The sequence below is a fragment of the Lutjanus erythropterus genome, chromosome 7 (assembly GCF_056507025.1).
Source record: "Lutjanus erythropterus isolate fLutEry1 chromosome 7, fLutEry1.hap2, whole genome shotgun sequence".
NCBI classification, from domain to species: Eukaryota; Metazoa; Chordata; class Actinopteri; order Lutjaniformes; family Lutjanidae; genus Lutjanus; species Lutjanus erythropterus.
Window position 1 is genome coordinate 4,831,903 of NC_139323.1, and position 21,920 is coordinate 4,853,822.

General features: G+C 40.3%; 1 protein-coding gene across 7 annotated transcripts in view; it reads right to left on the reverse strand.

Annotated features, from left to right (window-relative positions):
• ptprfa (protein tyrosine phosphatase receptor type Fa) overlaps positions 1–21,920 on the reverse strand; it is a 467,935-nt gene that overhangs the window by 142,386 nt on the left and 303,629 nt on the right. For 5 of the 7 annotated variants that reach the window (XM_084722446.1, XM_084722449.1, XM_084722447.1 and 2 more), the window contains exons 11-12: positions 16,259–16,564; positions 391–584 (exon numbers count right to left, since the gene is read on the reverse strand). In XM_084722446.1, the coding sequence (XP_084578572.1) occupies positions 391–584; positions 16,259–16,564 (500 nt within the window). The remainder of the gene's footprint in view (positions 1–390; positions 585–16,258; positions 16,565–21,920) is intronic. The other 2 variants (XM_084722451.1, XM_084722450.1) reach the window with 1 other exon arrangement.

A 21,920-nucleotide genomic window follows, 5' to 3' on the forward strand; every position in this document is an offset into this window, starting at 1 on the left:
AATAAATATCAGAGTAAAGTAAGAAAACATCCATGCATGAGGCACAGTGACTTACCAGAGGTAACAAATGCTGACATTTGTTAAGGAATAGCTTTTCCCAGGGTCTGAAAACAAACTCCCCCTTGTTTAGTTGGCCATTGTTTCCTCCAAGTTATACGTTGATCGAAGGTCAGGTTTAGTTATTTAGTCCACAAACACTGCTGGAGTATCACAGAAAAACAGTATTGCAGTGTTTTATGGACTAAAAAACTAAACCCGACCTACAACTGGCACGAGGGTGAGTAAATAATGACTGAATCTTCATTTGTGGGTGAACTAACCCTTTAAATAAACATCAGTCACCTGCTTCATGTGTCAACGTGTGGCTCTACTGAAAGAAAGTGACAGTACCTGGGCATCAGGGAGGGCAACGTCCATGATGACCGGCTGGCCGTGAGGCTCCCCGTTCTGCAGCCTGGAGTAGACCAGCTGGTAGCCTCTGATCTGACCGTGCTGCTTCACTGACAGCGGAGGCTTCCAGGTCACCCTGAGGGCAGTGGAGTTGAGGGCATCCGCCTCCACCTTCCTGGGAGGAGCTCCGGGCACTGCAGCACAACACAGCACACAGCATCAACTTAAAGCCTTTAGGGAACGTCTGAGTCCTTATTGAATATCTGTCAATATTTAGATAAGTTTCACAGTTGAGGAGCTCCAATGTTATAGGAAAAATAACCTCCAGAAAAGCTTTCCTTTATCTGTTTCCTATAATACCTTGTATAGACTATTTTCTATAATAAGCATGGAGAGAGATGTATCAGCAGCAGGATGTTTTTGACAGGATTTGAAGAGTCTCTCTTTATCTCCAGCATGAACAAAACGGAGGTGCGGAGCGCACCTGAGAAATGTCATGATGTCAGTTTTTCTCAGACTGCTCACTGACGCACGCTGTCTGTGTGGATATCATTCTGTGAAACTACTTGCTGCTATTTATTTCTTGTCTTGGTTCACCTGCTGGCAGTGCCTTGTGTTTTGAAATGGTTCCATTGATTTTAGAAGAGTTACAGTGAGAAGGATCAGAAAAAGATCTGTGTTTAACCAAACAATACCAATCAGTAAAAAAGAAGGATGATCAAACCTGATGCTGGATTTGAGCTCAGGAAACTGACAGCAGACCGTCATACTTGGTAGTTGTATTCTGGGTTTAGAAAGGACTCATAAATAAGTTTGCTAATATTGTCCTTTTGCTAAACACAATGCATGATTTCATATTTATTGATCATATTTATGATCATGTTTTGACCTTGTTCAGATCCTTTGGATAAATAATTAAATGCACTTTAAAATTAAAAGGGAGAGGACATTAAAAGATTGGAGTGTCTATTTGCACCCAGGTGTGTAATAGTAAAGGTGGGACGAAACTAAGTATAAATACTTTGTCACTGCACTTAAGTCGACATTCAGGTATCTGTACTTTGCTTGCGTTTTTATTTTTCTGGCAACTTTTTTACTTTTAACATAAATATCTGTACACTCTACTCCTTGCATCTTCAAAACAGGCGTATTACTTTAGTTTTAAATCATTTTAATGCATGTGGGGGGAATTCAGGAGACAAAAGATGTTTAAGACAAACAAGACCAAAAAAAGATGTACTAAGACTGACAGACAACAAGGTAAAACTGTGAAAATATCCTAAATATAGTTTACACTTCAACTGTTACAGATTTTTTAGGTGTCTAAGATACTTGTTGCTGCTGACCCTGTCTACAGCAGAATATTGCTTAGCTTATTATACCAGTACTCCTGCTGCTTCTCCAAACTGAGCACATGTCGACTGTCATGTACTGTAGGTAATGGCTTGGGGCAGTCACATGTTACTTTCCTCAACCATGTTGCACTTTGGGTGAAAAATCTTGGCAATGTAATCAGTTAACCATAACACTAAAGTGGACAGACTACTGAGACAGCAAAATAGTCAGTGTCAGAAATTCATCACCTGGAGATTCAATAAGGTACGTCTACACTGTACGTCTAAAAATGAAAAAGTTAAGGAAACTCAAAATTTCAAGGCGACAGACTGCAGTAGATTTTTGAGATTTGAGCCCAACTCAGATTGCAGTTTTGTTGAGATAATTTACTTTTTTCTTTAGATAAACTTAAAGCTTTGAATTTAAGAAACTTAAAATTTCATATATATATATTTTTTTAAAAAAAAGAGTAAATTCATTGTGAAGTAGAAGTAAATGTTAAAAATATAATGTTTTTAATTAAAACTTTAATTTTTCAGGTACTAAAAAATCTCAATGTGACCAATTTTTGACAATGTTTTATTTTTTTCCGTTTCTAGAGCTCGATTAAAGTTTATTTAAAGAAGAAAAATAAATTAACTCAACTAAAATTTATAGGTCAGCAAAACTTTCAAAGTTTATTTCAAGACTTAAGAGTTTGAATTGGGCTCAAAACTCAAAAATCTGTAGTCTATTGCCTTGAAATTTTAAGTCATCTCAACTATTTATTTTTTACAGTGTGTAAGTCAGAACATGCCACTTCTGGCCACTCGGTGGAGGCAGACACTCACCAACCCATATTTCTTTAATTTTTCTGTGTAATGACAGACGATTCCATGTCAGTCATGTCAGGGCTTTAGGAGACCAGGCGAGCAGAATGCATTTTAAGTCTAGTCATTCACCTAAAATGTTTGGTAGATTCTGTAACACTGTTTTCCAATGTTTTATGGACTAAAAAACTAAAGCCAACCTCCAGTCGGCATGAGTGTGATAAGATAATGACTACATTTTCATTTTCGTGTGAACTATCTCTTTAAGATTTAATGTAAGATGAACTTTTCCTGTAACCCGCCTTAAAAAATGAAGTTAACTGAAGAAGACACATAGCTGAGCTTACCTTATTTATGTTTGCACAATTCAAAACCTCAAATTTGAGGTTGTAAAAGTACCCACATTCTGTGCTCAAGTATAAGTACAAATACTTGTGTAAAAAAGACTCTGGTAAAAGTAGAGGTACTGATTCAGCTTCTTTACTGCAGTAAAAGTGAAAAAGTACAGGCTCTGAAATGTACTCAGAGTACAAAAGCAAAAATTTGTCCTCTGAAGGACATTTCTACTGACTGTTTCTGTGTGAAGCTAACTGAACCTCACATTTTCTCCAAAGTCGAGTCTCCCTCTCTGTCTGATTTGTCTTATTGCATCTTTTATGTCATTTCTATCTTTTATGTTATTTACAGTTTGTTATGATTTTTATGTCATTTTTGTCTTGTTACATAATTTACGTTTTATGTCTTTTAGGTCGTTGTCTTGTTATGTCTTCTAAGTTATTTTTGTCTTGTTACATCTTGTTATATCATTTTTGTTGTTACGTCTTTTATGTCACTTCCATGTTTATGCTTTGTTACAACCTTTATGTTGTTTTTGTCTTGGCATGTCATTTGCGTCTTGTTATGTCTTTTAAATCGTTTTCGTCCTGTTATGTTGTTTTCACCTCGTTAGTTCTTTTTAATAACATAATTAACACCATTTGTGTTTTGTTATATCTTTTACATTTTCTTGTTGGTTATGTCTTGTTACATCTTTTACGCTGTTTTCGCCTTGTTACGTCTGTCCTGTCCAACATGCACTGATGAATACTCCAAGGAGTCATCTGCGTGCAATCATGCAAAATAAAAAGAATCAATAATTCCCCTCAAATGCATTAAATCTAAAGTAACAAGCCTGTTTTTAAAATGCAAGGAGTAGAAAGTACAGCTTTTTGCGTTAAATTGCAGGGAACAAAAGTAAAAAGTTGTCAGAACTTGAAATGTCTTGTTAGTATCACCAAAAAGCTTACTGATTAAACTTAAATTGTAAGTTGTAAGTTTAAGGAACTAAATTTCTAAGGTTATGTAATTCATCATATTAAGGCAGCCAGGAATGTTAAGTTGAAGTAGCTTAAATACAGTGTATTTGAACGGTCAACATGCCAGCAGCAGATGTGCTGGATTTAAGTTGGTTTATCAGTGTCCATCTGATACACGAGAGAGTTTTAAAATTCTCCTGACCTGATGATAGTTAAAGGCCTGGGGTAGTTTCAAGGTAATGTGAAGGTTGCGAGCTATCTTTGCAGGTTATGCACATCAAAGCTTGTCACATGGAGCCTCAAGAGGATGCTGGGAGCAGGTTTTATTCTACTTTACAGAATCTCAAAACGAGCTTATGAAGATTCATGGAGAATGCTTGGTCAGCTTCAGAGGGGGGTGTAAATGAATACCAATTTGACTTGATTTGAATGAGGTTGTGCAAATATTAATGAAATTCAAGACAGAGGAGGAGAGGAAAGGAAGCGTTAAAGGTTAGAATGTCCTGCATTAAGAGATTAAGATGGAGAGAAAAGTGTTAAAGCAGCTCAAGTATCACTCGGCGCAGCAGGCAAAGAAAATCTCCGTAACTTGGTGTCAGCACTTCACACTTTAGACTAATTAGAATCATTTAACCTCATATAGCATCAGCGGGCTTCCAGAATCATCAGGCTTCAAGCAAAAAATGTCAATAAACCTCCATGTTAACAGCAAAATACAAAGCCACAGCCTGTGCAGTGAGGAAGAAGAGCAAAAGAAGCATGTAGCAGACAAGAGAACCCTCACAGCAGACTAAACACTGCTTTGAAGTCAGTCTGCTGCTGTGGGCTGAAATGAGCTCCATTCATCAGGACGTATTAGCAACTTCTAGATGTTCAGAGCTGCTGCAGCCGCTTTGGTAAACACCTCCTTGCAAATATATCCAATTTACACTGAGCCACTTCATTTATCTTGGGCACTTCTATCACTAGACAAGCATGGAAATGACCCTTTGCTAATCCCCACCTCCAAACAGCAACTGTCCAATCACAGCTTAACAACTGCAACTCGAGCTGTCAAGCTTTCCATTTCTCTACATGTTGAAAGAGTGCACGAGGTTCTGAGAAGAGTCTGGACGTCTTTTTGTCGTCTCTCAAAAACGCGAAACACGAGTGCACACGTGTGGCGAACGGTTTAGCTTCATCTGCTCTAACATAAGCTGCAAGCGTTAGCATGCCTGGCTAACTAAAATTAGCTTACTAGCTGCAGTATACATCCTGAAGAGAAACTGATCATTGGTAAGGGTTATAAATCATGATCATCTGTAGGGTTACCATGCTGAGGTGCTGCCTGTTTGTGACCACACTTTGTCTGTGATGCACACATTGTTGTAATAGAACAGGCTTAGCTGCTTTCCAACACATTTCAACATGGACAGAGATCTTTAGAAAAACCTCCCCAAGCAGAAGCGTGATTGCACATCTTATTCCCATTTAAACTGCATTTTCAGATTTAGCTGGCTTAGTGAGGACACGCTCTGAAATAAGGCATTCATCCCCCGTCACATTACAGTGACAACATTTATCTGAGGGAGCAGAGGGATGTGTTTGGATGAGAGGGCTGCATGAGTGAGTGCTAATGATGGCGATTTGAACCACACATCAAATGCAAGATTTGCAATGATGTAAGACTATCTACATCTCAGCTATGGCTTTGGACTAGTTCTGACTTTATTTTAACAATATGTGTTCTGTCACAGTGGACTGAGGCTGTCTGAGGAGCAAGGAGGGGAAAAGCACACCAAGCTGGTGCAGTGGGGCAGCAGCATGCATAAAGTTGTACATGTGAAATTTATCACACTTCATCTCCTAGAAGGGCCCAAAGAGGCACTGGAAGAGAACCATAGATGGCACTTTTGTCGACTAGGAGAGCACTATAGAGGACACTATATTACGATTTTCCCACTGGAAGCACACTCTAGAGGGCACTTTATTATGTTTTGTCCACTAGAAGCCCACTCAAGAGGGCTTTTTATTACATTTTGTTCACTGGAAGTGCACTCTACGACACTTTATCACATTTTGTCACCTGCAAGTGCAATCTACAGGGCACTTTATCACATTTTGTCAACCAGAAGCACACTCAAGAGGGCACTTTATCACGCTTTGCCACTAGAAGCGCACTCTAGAGGACACTTTATCGTGTTTTGCCACAAGAGGCGCACTCTAGAGGACACTTTATTACATTTTGTCCACTTGCAGCAAAGTCTAAGAGGGCACTTTACCACATATGGTCCACTGGAAGTACACTCTAGAGGGGACTTGTCACATTTCGTCCACTGGAAGCCTACTCTACATGATACCTCATCATGTTTTGTCCACTAGCAGCATGGTCTTGAGGGCACTTTATCATGTTCTGTCTACTGGAAGGGCACTCTAGAGGGCACTTAAACATGTTGTCTTGGTCACTGAGCCACTCTAGAGGGCACTTTATCAGTTTATCACATTTTATCTAATATAGGGGCATCCATGGGGGGCATGTTGTTTCAAACATGGAGGCTGCGTTCTGTATCTACCTGCTTGCCTGACTTCCAGTTTGAGAAAGTCTTTTTGTCTGCAGGATTTTTCATGTTGGAGTTCTCACTTCAACTAACACTACATAATGCCACCGTAGATTTATTTGTTGTTAATTCCCACTCTAACGAGGAGATGTGTGAGCTTAATGCAGACTTCGTGAGGCTTACATCATTCACGCTGGCTTGAAACTTGTAGGGCCGCCCTGCCTGACAGCATGAGGCCAGCTCGTGTGTGTGTGGGTGCTGTGGATTCTCTGCAGCAGCTGTCAGATGCTGCGGCAGCCACTAATTGTCTCCTTTGTATCTCTCTCACAGTGTCCAGTGTGTGCGTCTGCCTCCATTCTGCCTACCTCGGATTACAGAAATCCACAACCTGAACGACCTCAACACGGTGCTGTGATTCACTGCATTTACTCACATCTTTGAAGACCACCCACTCCAAAGCTGGCTGGAAATGTTAAGTATATGCAGTATGACAGGCGGCAGCCAGTCTTGTTTTGAATACACTGAAAAGCACAATTGTTTAGCTGTTGACTGATTTAGCGAGTGTAGCATTTATCCACCCTGCCTGTGCTTCAATTTTATTTTAATTTACTTTTTAAATTTACTCTCAGAAAACTTTTAAAATGTGGCAGGTCATTGAATAAACCTTGATGTGTTTTCAGTACATGTGTATTGTTCTTAAATATCCTGCAGCTACAAAAAATATTTCATCCAGTTTACAGTAAAAGCACAGCGGCTGCCCACTGCTCCCAATACTACCATGGGTTAATGTTGAAAAAGCTGACCTTGAGCTTTACCGTCATGAGCAACAGTCAGCTTGTTGTCACTTCCCAATACCCACATCTGAATATAATCATCAAAAGAATATTTTCAGCACAACATATTATCTTGCAAAGAAGATGCACAAGTTATTATCTTTTACTAGAGCTTTAATCAGGCCTGAAAAGTTGAGCCCAGCAAGGTTCAAGTCTGATAAAATTCTGTACAAAACAAACCCTAACCCAACACTCATTATTATATTTCATCCTGAACCTGATTATAGCCTGACATGTTTCTTAACAAGCTGTAATCACCTGAGCCCAGTGGTATTTTTTTTTCACCTCCTCAGCATCCATCTTTTTCCTCTAAGCGTTAGGGTTATTCAACACGGTGCACCTCCGTGCGAAGGGTTGGGGTGGGGCTGCTCTGCCTGCCTTGCAAGTCTGAAACGGACCTGACTGAGACGACACGTTGCTTATTGTAATCGTGCACGATACAAAATAATAATAATTAGATCAAACAGCAGGAGTTGGCAGTGAAAGGGACAAGGAATGGAATTGGCAACGACTAAATGGGGAGAAAAATGAGAAAATTAAATAATAATACAGCCCAAACCTGACATGAGCCCGTGAAATATGTGACGAATAAGGCCCAACCCAACCTTAACCCATCAGGTCCTGCTGGGTCCCATCGAGTTCAGGCACACATCTCAAGCTCTGTCTTGTATGCACAAGATAAGATTTATAGGGCGCCAAGTGCACTCTTAGAAATAAAGGTGTTAACTAGAACCAAAAAGGGTTCTTCGGCTTGTCCCCATTGGTTCCTGGTAGAACCTTTTATTAAAGTTCCACTTGAAACCCATCATAAAGGGTCATATCTAGAAACAAGGGTCAAAGGGTACAGATGAGCCCCTCTCCAGATGCCCCCTGAGGGCCTATTAAAAGTCAATATCAGCAAAAAGATCATCAAAAGTTCTGCAAAGTTATTTCTAATGCAAACTGAACATTTTCAGCCATAATATTCTATTAAGCAACAGAGTTATATAATTAAAAAAGGATAAAGTTGATTAATATTTATTGTCGATCAGGACAACATTCTGACATTACACTGAAGGTGTGTCCACTCTGTTGTTTCATTGTCAAACACCAGTACGACCTGAAAACGAACACTGATGCTCCGTACAGAGACAGAGGACAGTTTTTTTTTTCTTCTGTGTCTGTGTTCATCACTGACAGTTAGGGAGGGTGAGGGGAGGGGGGGGGGGGGGGGGGGGTCCACAATTCAGCACTAAAAAGACACTGTGGCTATTCCAGGTGTGCATGCAGCTTGATCATTACTTTGATTAATGTAGTCTTCAACACTGAATTTGATAGATGAAGAGTAATATATTTGTTAGCCAATGATTTGATTTATGATTTAATGCCTTGTCTTAATTTCTTCAGTCAGATTCTGGTTTGACATTTCTCTGATCACTCATTTGTTGGACATTTTTTCTCTCCTTGTTTTTTAAGGAAAAAGGAGGGACTTAACTGTCACAGTCTAATTTGAAAGAAAAAATGTTTCTTTGTGTTTTGACATAACTGACTTTAAGTATAATACTTAAGAATTATATTGTGTATATCTATGTGAAACAGAGGATGGTCTGGATGGGTCTGTAACACTGGATGTTAGAGACTCCATCTATGTCACTTCAAGGCTGACAGCCAAGAGCTTATTTGAAATTTCCAGTGAAAATTTTGTCCCCCTGTCCATAATTCCTAATGGCTGGCCTGCTGAGAACCATCTGTGAAACGTTTCACTCAGAACCCCCAATGAGAGGTTCTAAAGGAGAACACCTTTATAGTGAAATGGTTCCACCCACAACCCTCTCTGGGGGTTCGTTACAGATTCTTTCTATCTTCAAAGGGTGCTAACAAAAATTCACCCCGGGGGGTTCTACAGAGAACCTTTATCAGTCTCTCCAGGAAGTTGTAATCTCAAAAATTAACACAAATTCAAGCAATCCCTGTCAATTCTGCACAACCTTGCAATTTTGTCACCACAACTTTCCTGCAAATTTGACCAATCCCTGTAGATTCCTACAAGTTCCACCAATCACAGCAGTTCCCCACACAAACATCATGCATGTATGTCACAATAAAGCAACTCAATATTTTATTATTTATGATTTCTTTTTTGTCACAGGGATTGAAAAGTACACATTTGTCACTGTTTCTGACATTTATCAATGCTCTGAGCACTTTGTGTATTTTTATATTTTATATTATATCACATATATATATTTATAATTTTGTGCTGTTTCGACTGAGTTTGAGCTCAAAAAAGATTTTGCTTCTTTGTTGAATACCCTGCAGGTACACTTTTCATTTACAAAAAAACACTAACTCATGCTATTTAATCACAAAAAAAACACCTGAAAACATGCATTTTTTTTTGTTTTGTTTTTGGAAAAGCTGCCCTAAAATCAGACAATTTAGGCCACAACAATCCCAAAATCCTGGAGGGACTGCTTTGTACATACAAAGGGTTTCATCTAGAACTCACCCAGGGAGTTCTACTGAGAACATATTCTATTCAAGGGATTTAACCTAGAACCCTTCTGTACTGTTACGAGCCTTTACAGGAGGGCTGCATTTTTTTCCCAAGGTTTTCAACAATCCTTGGAGAAGTTCTTAATGGAACCTTTAGTCTTACAAAGAGCCCTTCATGAACCATTTCTTCAAAAAGGGGTTCTTAAGAGGCAGATGGCTCAGGGTAGAACCTCAGGCCTTCAGGAGGAACCATTTTGGAACCCTTGTTTGTAAGAGTGTGCTGGAGGGGATCACCAAAACAGCCTCTCAGCTTTATACTGAGCTGCAGCTACAGCTGGGACGCCCTCGTCCTCTGCCAACATTACTGTCTTTTAAAAGCTGGTTTAAAGCTAAAGTGAATACTGGATTCATATAAAACTGAAAGATCTAACACATCCATTACTACCAAGCTAGCTCGCCAACCTACCAAACTAGTCTGCTAAATAACAGCTCTGAGTCTACATAGTCTAGGACCCAACATGAAAGGAAAAGTAAGTTCACACAATGGACATGTTGGCTCAGGGCAGCAGGGAAATGATTGATGAAAAGTGCAAACGTGGAGGCGAGGACATCTGACAGAAATCTGCTACAGAAAACGACTAAACTGCTACTCTGTGTCTGTACTATCAATGATATGATGATTGTATTGGAAAAAAAATGTTGAATCTCTCTGATTATGAGGAGCTGGCCTCAATAAAGTTTATTATTTATTTATGAATAAATGAATAGTGAGCCAGCAGCCTTCAGAGCTGAGCTGTAAGCCAGCGTAGTGTCAGGGAGCACAATGAGAATGTGTAGTCAGGCAGCAGGCTGACACCGCTGTGAGCTGGAAGGAGGATTCGTGGGCAGAGCGCAGAGAAAGCTGCAACACACACACACTGTGTGCAGAATGGACAGATGCTGCAAAATCCAGTCAGCGATGAGAGCTCAAAGTCAAATGGTGTGCAGAGAGATGGAAAGAGATGAAAAGAGTGTGAGATTAAAATTCAGTGGGTGTGCAGAAATAAAGAGTGGTGGGAGAGAGAGAGAATGAAGACGGAGAGAGAAGGGCAGCAGGTGGAGAGGGTGAATGCTTTGGAGGGAGGAAGAAAACAAACTCCAAACACTATTTAGGTTTGTGTCAAAAATCCAAGAATTCCAGGGGTTTTAACTTATAAGACAGCGCTGTCCAGAGAGAGACAACGTACGTTTGAATCCAAGAAAGGGGAAGGTCATTGTTGAATTTTGGCCAATGAATCATTAAAGTTAAATCAGGCAACTGAAACACTGCTGGGTAGGAGGTTTAGTGTTAAAACAACGCAAACAAAATGAGAATTCATTTCAATAAAATGAGGTTAAATTTGGGTTCCTCTGAGAAAAAATTAGCTTTGGGTTAGACACAGTAATGTAACTTAAGGTGTTGTGAATTACACAGGAATTCTATCTATTTATCTATTTATCTGTCTACCTATCTTCTGCATTTTTTCTCAGTCATTTCTCATGCATGGATTTTGTCCAAAACTGCTAACGTTGCTAACTGCTAACCGCCACACTGATGACACGTAATATGAAGTAATAAAAAAAACAAAAAATAAAAACCTGAAGTCGATATTCTGCTTAAAAATGTCTCTTTCACAAAAATGCTGCTTTCTCTGTTTTTGAGAGGCGGATTTTCTTTTTTTTTTTTGCAACCGATCAACATTCAAGTGCTCATAACAAAGATTTTTTGTGTCTGAAACTATCAGATCTGTTCTTTGTTTTGATATATTACATGTTAACATATTCATAGAACTGAACTTTATTTAAAAAAAAAAATACTGGTGGGGAAAGAGTTAAGAGCCCCTTTTTATCCAAAGAAAACTTTTTGGAAAAGAAAGTTGAAGGAAAGGAAAGTTGAAAGAAAGGATTGTTGAAATCCTTGAAAAAAATTGCAGCCCTTCTATAAATCCCCTTAACGGCAAAGATTCTAGCTTCTAGATGAAACCCTTGGAATACGTCAAGCCGTGCCTCCAGGATTTTACAGATGGTTTTGGGGATTGTTGTAGACTAAAATGCTTGATTTCAAGGCAGCTTTTCTAAAAAAAAACTGTGATGCATGTTGTGATGTTTGTAGGCATTTTTGTGATGAAATTGCAGGAGCAAGTGAAAATTGCATAAAAAAAAGTTGCCTTTTCTATACATATATATTTCGGAAAAAAATCTAAGGCAAGGGAGAATAAAACCACATCCCATAATTTTGGAGCATTATTTAGCAGCCTTCTGGACAAGCTAGCACAGTTAGCACTAATGTTGATGTGTTAGATCTTCTAGTTTCATATTCACACACTTAGAATTAAGGGTTCTAAACTGCTTCTTCACAGAACCTTCTGCATCTTAGGGACCCTTTTCTGAAGAAAAGGTTTGTCAAGGGTTCTTTGTAAGACTATTAACAACCGTTTTCATCAAAGAACACTTCTGGAAAAGAAAGTTCTTCAAGGATTGTAGAGATCCTTGAAATAAACTGCAGCCCTTCTATAAAGCCTTTTAACAGTGCAGATGGGTTCTAGATAAAACCCTTGTAATCATGATAGAACTTGATAGAAGTGGCTTCTTCTTAGCACGCTAAGAAGGTGGAACGGTCCTGGAGAGAATACCCAGAGAGGATGGAGAGCCTATGGAGAACCTCTCACAGGGGGTTGTGGATGAAACACAGACGGTTACATATATTACCATTTATGTTGGGGGGGTTTGGTATAACTATCTGAAAGGGCTCCGAGTGGAACCGTTTTAAAAAGTTCTGCCAGGAGCCAAAAAGGGTTCTCCGAAGGGGACAAGCCAAAGAGACCTTAATGGTTCTAGTCTGCACTTTTATTTCAGAGAATGTATTTAGACGTTTCTCTGTAATTCTCAATTTCTGTTTTGAACAGGAGAATCAGACGGCTTCAGTCACTCAGTGGACAGACAGCAAACAGACCTACTTTTTAAGTCATTAACATACACATAAGCACCATCACTCTTCCTGTCTGTGTTCCTTCCATATTTACATTCAGACAGAGACGATTTAAACACAATAAGAGCAGGAGGCAATCAAATTAATGCGGACATTGGTACGACTAATGCGATTAGGAGGAAAATGACAGGACAGAGTCAGGAAGATGACTGAGGCAGAGCTGCGGTTCATTTGTAAGCAGTCAGAGGCCTGAGCAGGTCAGAGGAGTGAGAGGTTCCACGCCATGCTGCTAGACTTTCTAAGCCTCCATGACAGAGTCCAGGACTCATCCTTTGATACTTTGATTTCCTCTAGTGGCTCCTGCAAAGAGCCCATTACTCTCTGCTCTCATTGCTCATGATATGGCCAATCGTGCCCTCACAGACAGAGGTGAATCCTCTGCTAAGGATTTGCTGTAGTGCTGTGTGTGTCTTAAAGCTGCGAGCGCCGGGGCTGAGCTGCATTCTGCCTCTGACTCGTCCTCGGCAGTGACAGTAATAACCAATGCGCAGCGTGAATGGCAGAGCCTCCCCACGGACTGAATCATAGTGGCCATTTAGCTAGCGCCTCAGAGCTGCTATCTGACTGAACACAGAGAAAGAGCATGTCGTGTTGCCACTCAGGCAATTCTCCAGACACCTTAGCTCAGCAGGGAGGCGGTCCAGCAGGCTGAGGCCGTGTCATCATGCTGGGAAAAAGACGGGCAGACTGGCAGAGAGAGAGGCCGGGCAGGCAGAAGATCAGTGGCAGGAAAACGTGGAGAAATGAGCACAAGATTGTACTGTGACTTATAATCATGTCTCTCCACCATGCAGTGTAAGGAGATCTACAGCAAGCATACAAACTAGGTATAATATTTGAAAATTGACATTTTGGCAAGTTATTTAAAGCCCCTATGCGTAGAATTTAATGTGGTCATAAACCCAGTGTCAAAAACAGAGGTGGCACCAAAGCAGTCACAGATCTACCTACTGCATTAATAAACTCTGAGGGTGAGGCCTCGTCCTTGGCCGACATTACTGTCTTTCAAGCTTGAGTGAAGATGCATCCATCTAGCTAGCTTGTCAAGAAGGGAGCTAAATAATCCTCCAAAGGCTACATTTTGGTGAGGTAAAAACTGGCAATAGCTATTTTCAAAGGGGTCCTTTGAACTGTCATGTTCAGATATCTGAATGAAAACAAGTTGGTGGGCGAGAGTATCCTCTTTACAGATACGCCCACTTTATGCTAATCCCATGTAGTTTTTCATGCAGTCTTTATGTGTTGATTTTGACTATTTGAATATTTCTGCATGCTGGGGTCCCTAATCAGTATTGGAATACAATAAATTGGGAATTAATGCAATTGATAGAGGTGGGAGGATCGATCCCAAAATGTAAATACTTCTGATATTATGCCTTGTTTTTGAAGATTGATTCTGGCATCAGTAGGATAGATACCAAAGAAGAGATCAGTTTCAGTTTCAAGGAGCAGAACTGTGCCAACAATGTTCAGTTGTTCTCTTTGCTTCTCCACTGTTTGCGTCTGTGCACACTCAAACAACACATGAAGTCACACCGGTGCAGCACGCCGTGGTACGCACCCTGACCAATTTAATCCAACACATGGCGCTAGCTGACCGAAAGAGGCGCTTCGTTTGGAGATATTTCACAGCTGTGAATGAAAACGTGTGTGGCTGGAAGGCTGTTCGCTACAACTTTAAACAGTCAGGAAAGAGAACCTGTGCTGTAACAGAAAAGACAGGAGGAGGAAGAGGAGGAGGGAATGCAACAGCATCCAGACCCCCAACGCAGAGACAGAGCTGAGTTTTTTTCCAGAGAGGCTCAGGCAGGAATATCCAGGTATATAGAACTTCACACATTTTACATGTTGTGGAATGACAATAAAGCATCCTTAAATTAATATTTTAGTTAAATCAGCTCTTCAGAATTATTTAATGCTACATTTTCAAACAGTCACTGCTTGTCAGTAGCTGTTACTTTTGCAGGACAGTTAAATTTAAATTTGGACATTAAAATGATGTTTTCACTCCACTGAAACTTGTTATCTAAATAAGTTATTTTGACAGAATTGAAAAAAAAAAAATCCTCAAAGTTGAGATATGAAAATGGCTGAATAATATAACCTGTGGTGTAACAGTGAGAGGATTTGTATATTTAGGTAGATTACTATTGGTGATATATCCGCCTCATAAATAATGACACACTGCTCTCCCCTAGATGTGAGTACATACACTGCCCTTAATAATTATCAATGAAGGTGATTCTGGCCCTAAATAACTTTGTATCAACTTCAGAGTTTGTGGAACAGCCCAGGAACTGGAGACTTTGGTGAGTTTAATTAATGTATTCATGTGTGATGTAGTCAGTCCCCTTAGTAGCCATTTTATTGGAGTGACCTGGGATGTAAGTCTTTCCCGGGGAAATTGGAAATATAAGGGTTTCAAACAATTATGCTCACAGCACCTAAATAGCCAGTAGAGGCCCTGGTTCCAACTGAATCACCTGGTTAAGATTAGTGAATAATTCTGGTGATAGTGTAATAAACAAAGATGCTAAAACTGACCTAATTTTCTCTTTGCTACACTGCTTTCTGCACTGCCTCTGAATGTTTGCACTAGGCCTAAATCACATGCTGAATAATAATCTAGTACAACTGCTTTAATGTAATAATGATACGGGTTTCAGCAGCTTATTAATTAATCTAAAGTTTTGTTTATACAAAATGAAACAATTGCAGTGAACATGAATGCGGTCTAATGGCACGGTTATACTTTATGAACTCTTCCAAGGCAACCAGGAAGTTTTTCAGCAACTGACTAACTTTATCTGCAGTGGGCTGCAGTGCCATTAACCCATAACCTCCCTGCCTCAGAGGCAGAACTTTCTGTGGGAACAGGCCAAGCTGTAGCAGTGGGTGATCTTATCCAGGCTCCAGCAACCACGACTTACTGCTAATACCAATGGTCTTGGGATGATTGAATGAGGAAGTTTGTTGACTTTAAACAAATGGATGGCAGTCTGCATTACTGTCTACCGCAGTGTCTTTTTTGATCTTACCACACGGAGCGAACTTAGCTTATGCTTACAACTGCAACTAAACCAGTGTTTCCAAAGTTTTCTGTTCAAGTTCAGTGGTAAAGGACCAGTGTATAAGATATAGGGGCACAAATGGAATATAACATTCATAACTATATTTCCCTTAGTGCATACACACCTGAAAATAATAATTCTTGTGTTTTCACTACTGAATTAACTCCTTATATCCACAGAGGGAGTAGGTCCTCTTCCATGGTGTCCATCATGAATGAATAAGCACCACCTCTAGATACAGTCTTTTGCATTTTGCACAGGTTTTGTGACCACAGGGGAGGAGTTTGCAAGCTCACCACTAGATGTCACTAAATCCTACACACTGGTCCTTTAAGCAAATCAAACATACCCATGCTCATGTTCATCTAAAGAATTTCTTCTAGAAGAAAGTATTTTTAAAGTTTGTTTTAGGGTTTGTGAAAGTGAAGAACAGCAGCAGGAGAGGGTCAGAGCGAGCTTTGGAAGGTTAGTATTTCCTTGGAGATCCTATGACATCATCAACATACCATCTTCCTTGGTTCTGGCGCGGGCTGCGGGGCTCTCCGGGCCGGGCCCGACGTCAGTGTGAGCCCTGACCCACACCAAATACTCAGTCCACTTCTCCAGGTCCTCCAGCACGTAGCTGGCGACATCAGCACCGATCCCTGACACCTCGTGGCGCTCCATGTCCTCTCCCATCACTGCCTGGTAGGCCAGGGAGTAGCGCACTATCTCCCCGTGGCGGCTGTCTGTGGGCGGCGCCACCCAACTCACCTTGATGCTGGTGGAGCTGAGGCTGAGCAAGCGTACCTCCTGGGGAGGGGCTGAAGGGGCTGATGGGAGGGGAGGAGGGAGGGTAATGGTCAAGCAGGGTGGATAATGGAGACAGAGCAACTGACAGTCTGGACTGCACAGAGATGATGAGTGACAAAGACAGATGAGTTGGGTCTGACAGGGGAAACAAAATGTGTTTATGTCTGACTAATTTGCTTTGCCATGTTTTGGAGAAAACCTTACTGCAGCCCACCTATTGTTCAATTATAATTACCTCCACCAGGGAGGTTATTTTTTGCCATTTACTTGTCTCTCTTTGTCAGGTGGTGGAAGGGTTTAGCACACGCCAAGAAAGAACCCATTCAATTTTGAAGAAATTATTTTGCACTTTCGTTAACAGCCATTTAGCCTCAGTGGAATAAATTCCATACATCTTAAAATCCAGTAGATGGCAGTAAAGTTTATTCGTTACAAAGCCAACTGTAGCAATAGATGACACCATATGACAACCCACATTCACAGGTAATTGTAACCCTCTGGGGTAGCTGACACATATAGCCGCTTAAAGTCATACAGAAAGCAGATGCCGTGGAGCATCAAGGGATTCAATTATAAAAAAGAAATTGTGTGTTATTAGTATACTTATTTTAAACTAAAAATAAGAGAGTATGCTTTTAGTTTATTTTTTATTTTCGTATCAGATATACTTAATAAAATTATACTAAAGTATATTTGGATTTCACTGAAAAGTATACAGAAAGTCTAAGTATATTTGGCTTATACTTGTACTTAATCTTTAGATCAAGATATACTGAGGAAGAGTATATTTAAGTATCCTTGTACCATATGCATAAATTTTAAGTATACTTGGCTTGAAGTTGTGCTCACTTATTTAATAGAGTAGCCTATTTTAATACTTAAAAAAAAACATATATTAGCTTCTTTGAGGTCCCAGCATATGTTTTACATACTATCCTATGTTTGTGGGCAGGCTGGGGCTGATTTCAGAGAGGCTCCTGCATGACACTGATTCTAATATCAACCTCAACTTAAAGACTGTGTTTATACTGTTTGTTGTATTTGTTTTGAGAGTTGTTATATTCTTATATTGCATCTTTATTCTTTATCCTGTGTCTTGTAAATGTATGTGTAGTCCACGGGTACCTTGCTTAGTGGCACTTTTTTAGTGGGAGAAGACAGTGGGAATGAAAGGCAAACTGTTTCAAAAATACAGATTTCTCACTAAAATGGGTGCTGGCTGGTACATCAGATACACGCCGAGTAAAACACAGACTCATAACACTGTTAATTTGCCATCTATAGTGACTATTTGAGGAAATGTTTAGGTTGTTACCTGGTTGGCTGAATCCTGTTTGGTTCTGGATAGAGCTCATCTACCTTCCACTAACATCAAACATGTATGAATTTATTATCATTATGAGCTATTTTCAATCCAAATTATCTCAAATGTTTAAAAATAGCAAAGTTATGTGACCAAAAAAACAGAGATGCAAAGGCACAAAGCTCCCCAAAAACAGTCAATGTGCATCTGCTCCACTTCCTCCATTGTTTAGGCACCTATGAACGTCTGGCTTGTGCACATAATATTCTCATATCTGACTAATGACCTTGGTATATAATTTGGGCAGCATAGATTTTCTACAAATCATATTGATAATGAAATTAGTTGTATATAAATGGAATTTTTAGAAGACCGGCTTAAAACTTGATGGTTAATTGTTAAGATTTAATATGAAACATGCATTTCATTGAACAATAAATGCAATTTCTTTGTGAAACTGACACAATAATTCACATAAAACACATTTTATATGAATTGATAGCCTGTGGTTTCATCCTCTGCAGTCCAGACAACAGACAAAAACAAGGGTGACACTTCACACTGAAACTACCTGTCTGTGAAACAACAGCAACCTCACAGAAATATAGCTAACACAGTGTGAAGTTTCACCAACTGAAAAGTGAAACAGGCACAACACAGATGAATGCATTAATGCACAATGACACACAAGAGCAGAATACAACAAAATACGAGAGCAAAAGCACCGGTTGAAATGAGTTGTGGAGCAGGTGGGAGAGATAACACAGGGGACCGTTATCATGCTCGCCTGTGGTTTGGCAGCCCCAGCAGAGCGCATGGACCCGCTGAGGTCACCGTTTGAACAGCGTTGGAGGCTGGTTCGTTCGCCCGCAGCAGAGGTGCTCGTGACGAGTTGAAAGAGACGCGCAAGAACAGCCGTAATTCCATCACACATGCGAGAACCTTTGGATACATCCGCGCAGGGGTGCAGCAGATCAAAGAGACAGAGATCCATGTGTGGGAGATGCACCGCCGCCGATTAGTTGTAAAATAGAAACGGGGTTAGGAAAAATATCAAAACTTGAAGTAGAGGCGGGTGGCTGTGAGAGGAAATGAATTAAGATAGAAAAAGAATGATCCTGACCCACAAGGAAGTGAGAGATACTATTACTGAGATAAAAACAAAGTGGGGTCACGTTGAGAAACAGGTCAGATTGTATAAACTCAAGAATGAGGTTATATATCTGGGACTGAGACTGACAATCATGATCTCACAGGAAAGCTATACTCAGGGAAAATAAACCATTCTTTTCATCACGAAGAACCAAAACCTGTGGATTTAAACTGTTTTTTTACATCTAAAAAGTCAAAACCAGACTGTGACCACACAAAAAAAATTTAATATTTATTAGAATTGCTCATATATCGATACCAGTATTCCAATATAGCCTAAAACACTGGACCGGATATCAGCGAGTCTTTTGCGCTGATCTGATGTCACGTAATTTAATAGCCCCAAAATGGGATCCTGCCACTTCCCAGCAGAACCTGATCACAGCATCACAGCGATAACTTTCACACAAGACAAACAGCAAATGATGCGCTTGCAGTTCACCAGACTGCCTAACCCAGGGGTTTTCAAAGTCAGAGACTGTGGGCCTCCCCCCTTCCTTTACTCGTGTACTTAGTGCTGCTCAGTTCCTGGATGTCTATGGGATCATGATGCTATCTGTTCCCCAGCCACTCAACAACTGAGCTGAAACACCACACCAAATACTTAACAAAAGTCTGTCCAAAGGCACTGTTTAGTTTCCATAGGTGCCATCCATGGGGACGTTGGGTTTTATGCCCTTTTTTTATGCCTTTATCTCTGTTGCAGTGTCTCTCCTCTGATGGCCTGTCAGTTTAAAGATTTTTAATCTGACAAGCTCCAGATACATACAGTAAAATCAACCCAACAAAGACAGCAGAGATTGACAGACAGATGAAAGGCGGAGGAGCTAGAGAAGCAGTAAGAGCCAAATGTAGTCAGGGTCTTTAGACATGTTGGCTACTTTTCTGACATGATGGGTTTAGCTGCCAGAGGAGTGATGAGAAACTGGAAATCAAAGCAACTAGTTTGAAACGCTTTTGTTTGCGATGTGACTGCTGACTCTGGTTTTTCAATCCTGGCAGCTAAATCAAGTTGTTTAGAGAGGGCAAAGATTCCTTCTGGGAGCTGTCAGACATATTGCAGCTTCAATTACATATCTCTCAAAGTGCCTCAGAGGATATATCCAAAACTAGAAATGCAGTCAGGCTGTGAATTAAAGGTGGGCTGAGTTTTGGAGAAAGACAGCTGATATTTGAACACAGCAGCCAAACAAATCCACCCCTGCCATCAGTCAAAAGCCACTATTACAATACAAGTGTAGAGTGGACCGGGGTGGAGCTGAAGCACAGAGCCGACAGACAGGTGCCGAGAGCCGGGGAGCTTTGGGGGAGAGAGCCGGGGACAGGCCAGGTTGGGCCAGTTGGGGACAGTCCGGGCCAGAGCTGAGGCAAAGAGCCAACAGACAGCTGCTGGGAGCTGAGGAGCTTTGGGGGAGAGAGCCGGGGACAGACCTGATGCTGACCCCTTTATTAGCAGAAGGGGAGCTTAAAGTTTATGTTTCAAAATTTTGGGATTAAAAAACAGATTTATCTTCGCTCTTGCTACTCAACATTTCTGCAGCAGGAGATGTTTGCTGAATTGCATTGTATTGCATACAATAGCACACCCTACCTTTAAAGATGTTCAATAGTATTAGTGTCATTGTGGGAAGATTGATCAGAAGCAGAAGTCAGAGTCCTGCACATTAGCAGTAGATATGTCATGTTTTACATAACAGACAATCATGTTGAAGGAACATGACAGTCATGATAAAAGCTGTCTTTCTGTGAAACAGTCTGTTTTGGCTTTCCTCATCTTACATCATAACACACTGTACAGTATGTATCCAAGCCATGCCTTTATTAGACTATTCGTCAAAATGTGCAATGTGCAGTGCCTGGTGATTTGTTATGCATAGGCAGCAGAAGGCAGAAATATATATAAATATCAGGCAATACTACTGGTTCTTCTGAATGATGGCTTAGGTGAAAATAGTGGATTTTACGCCTGACAAAAAAACTCTTCAGAATGACATTTTCTTTTGTTGCTGCCTTGGAGCTTGAACTTCATAATTGAGTTGCATGTTGAGCAAAATCGAGCATGACTGACACATGTGGAAAGAAGTCTACATAATTAATGCTACACTGGTGATTACATTTTGTGAGCTCGACACTCGAGATTTGTAATTACACAGTTCTGTGAGCTACACAGCCCGTTTGCTGCTGCCATTACTGTGTTAGAATAGTTTGAGCACACACAAAGGGGCCGGTTCAGAAGAGGAGGTTCTGCTGCCTTATTCAGGTGGGAGTCACAGTCACGAAGCTAATCTCTACTTACATTTGTCAAACGGATGACACCGAACAATGTCCTCCAACATTCTCTTTGACATATGCCTGTGTAAAGATTAATATTCACTGAATTCAAAGTATTGTAAATGCCTAGTTGACTTAAATCTAAAACCACAAGATACATCATTTAAAGTTTATGTGCTTGAATCACCAACATGCAAAAAGAAAATTGAACTGTAACTCCCACTTCACGGTTTATGATCTACATGGAGTGAGCAAAAAAAGTTTTGATTCTTTTTATAACTTACACCACATAGATCATAAACCATAGAATAAAATGTTATAGTACTTTTTATTCAGAAAAAATGTAGCTCCCTTGTCTACCCGTATTTGTTTATAGGCCAGGCTTTACCTAGGGAACCCAGCAGCTATGTTGACATACAATCCGAAGACCAATGCAGTGTCTACGTATGTATGTGTATGGTCACAGGTGGCTAGCTGCTAAGTAGCTGCTTCATCTGGTTGCCTCAGCTCCACCCAAGCCACACCTTTTTGCCCATTTTTGGATTTTTGGGGGCAGTCGAGTATGTCTAGTGTGCTCATGGCACATAATCAGGAATTCTTGCTAATCTAGTATATATCTGGCCATTTCGTACAAACACAAAGTGCACATA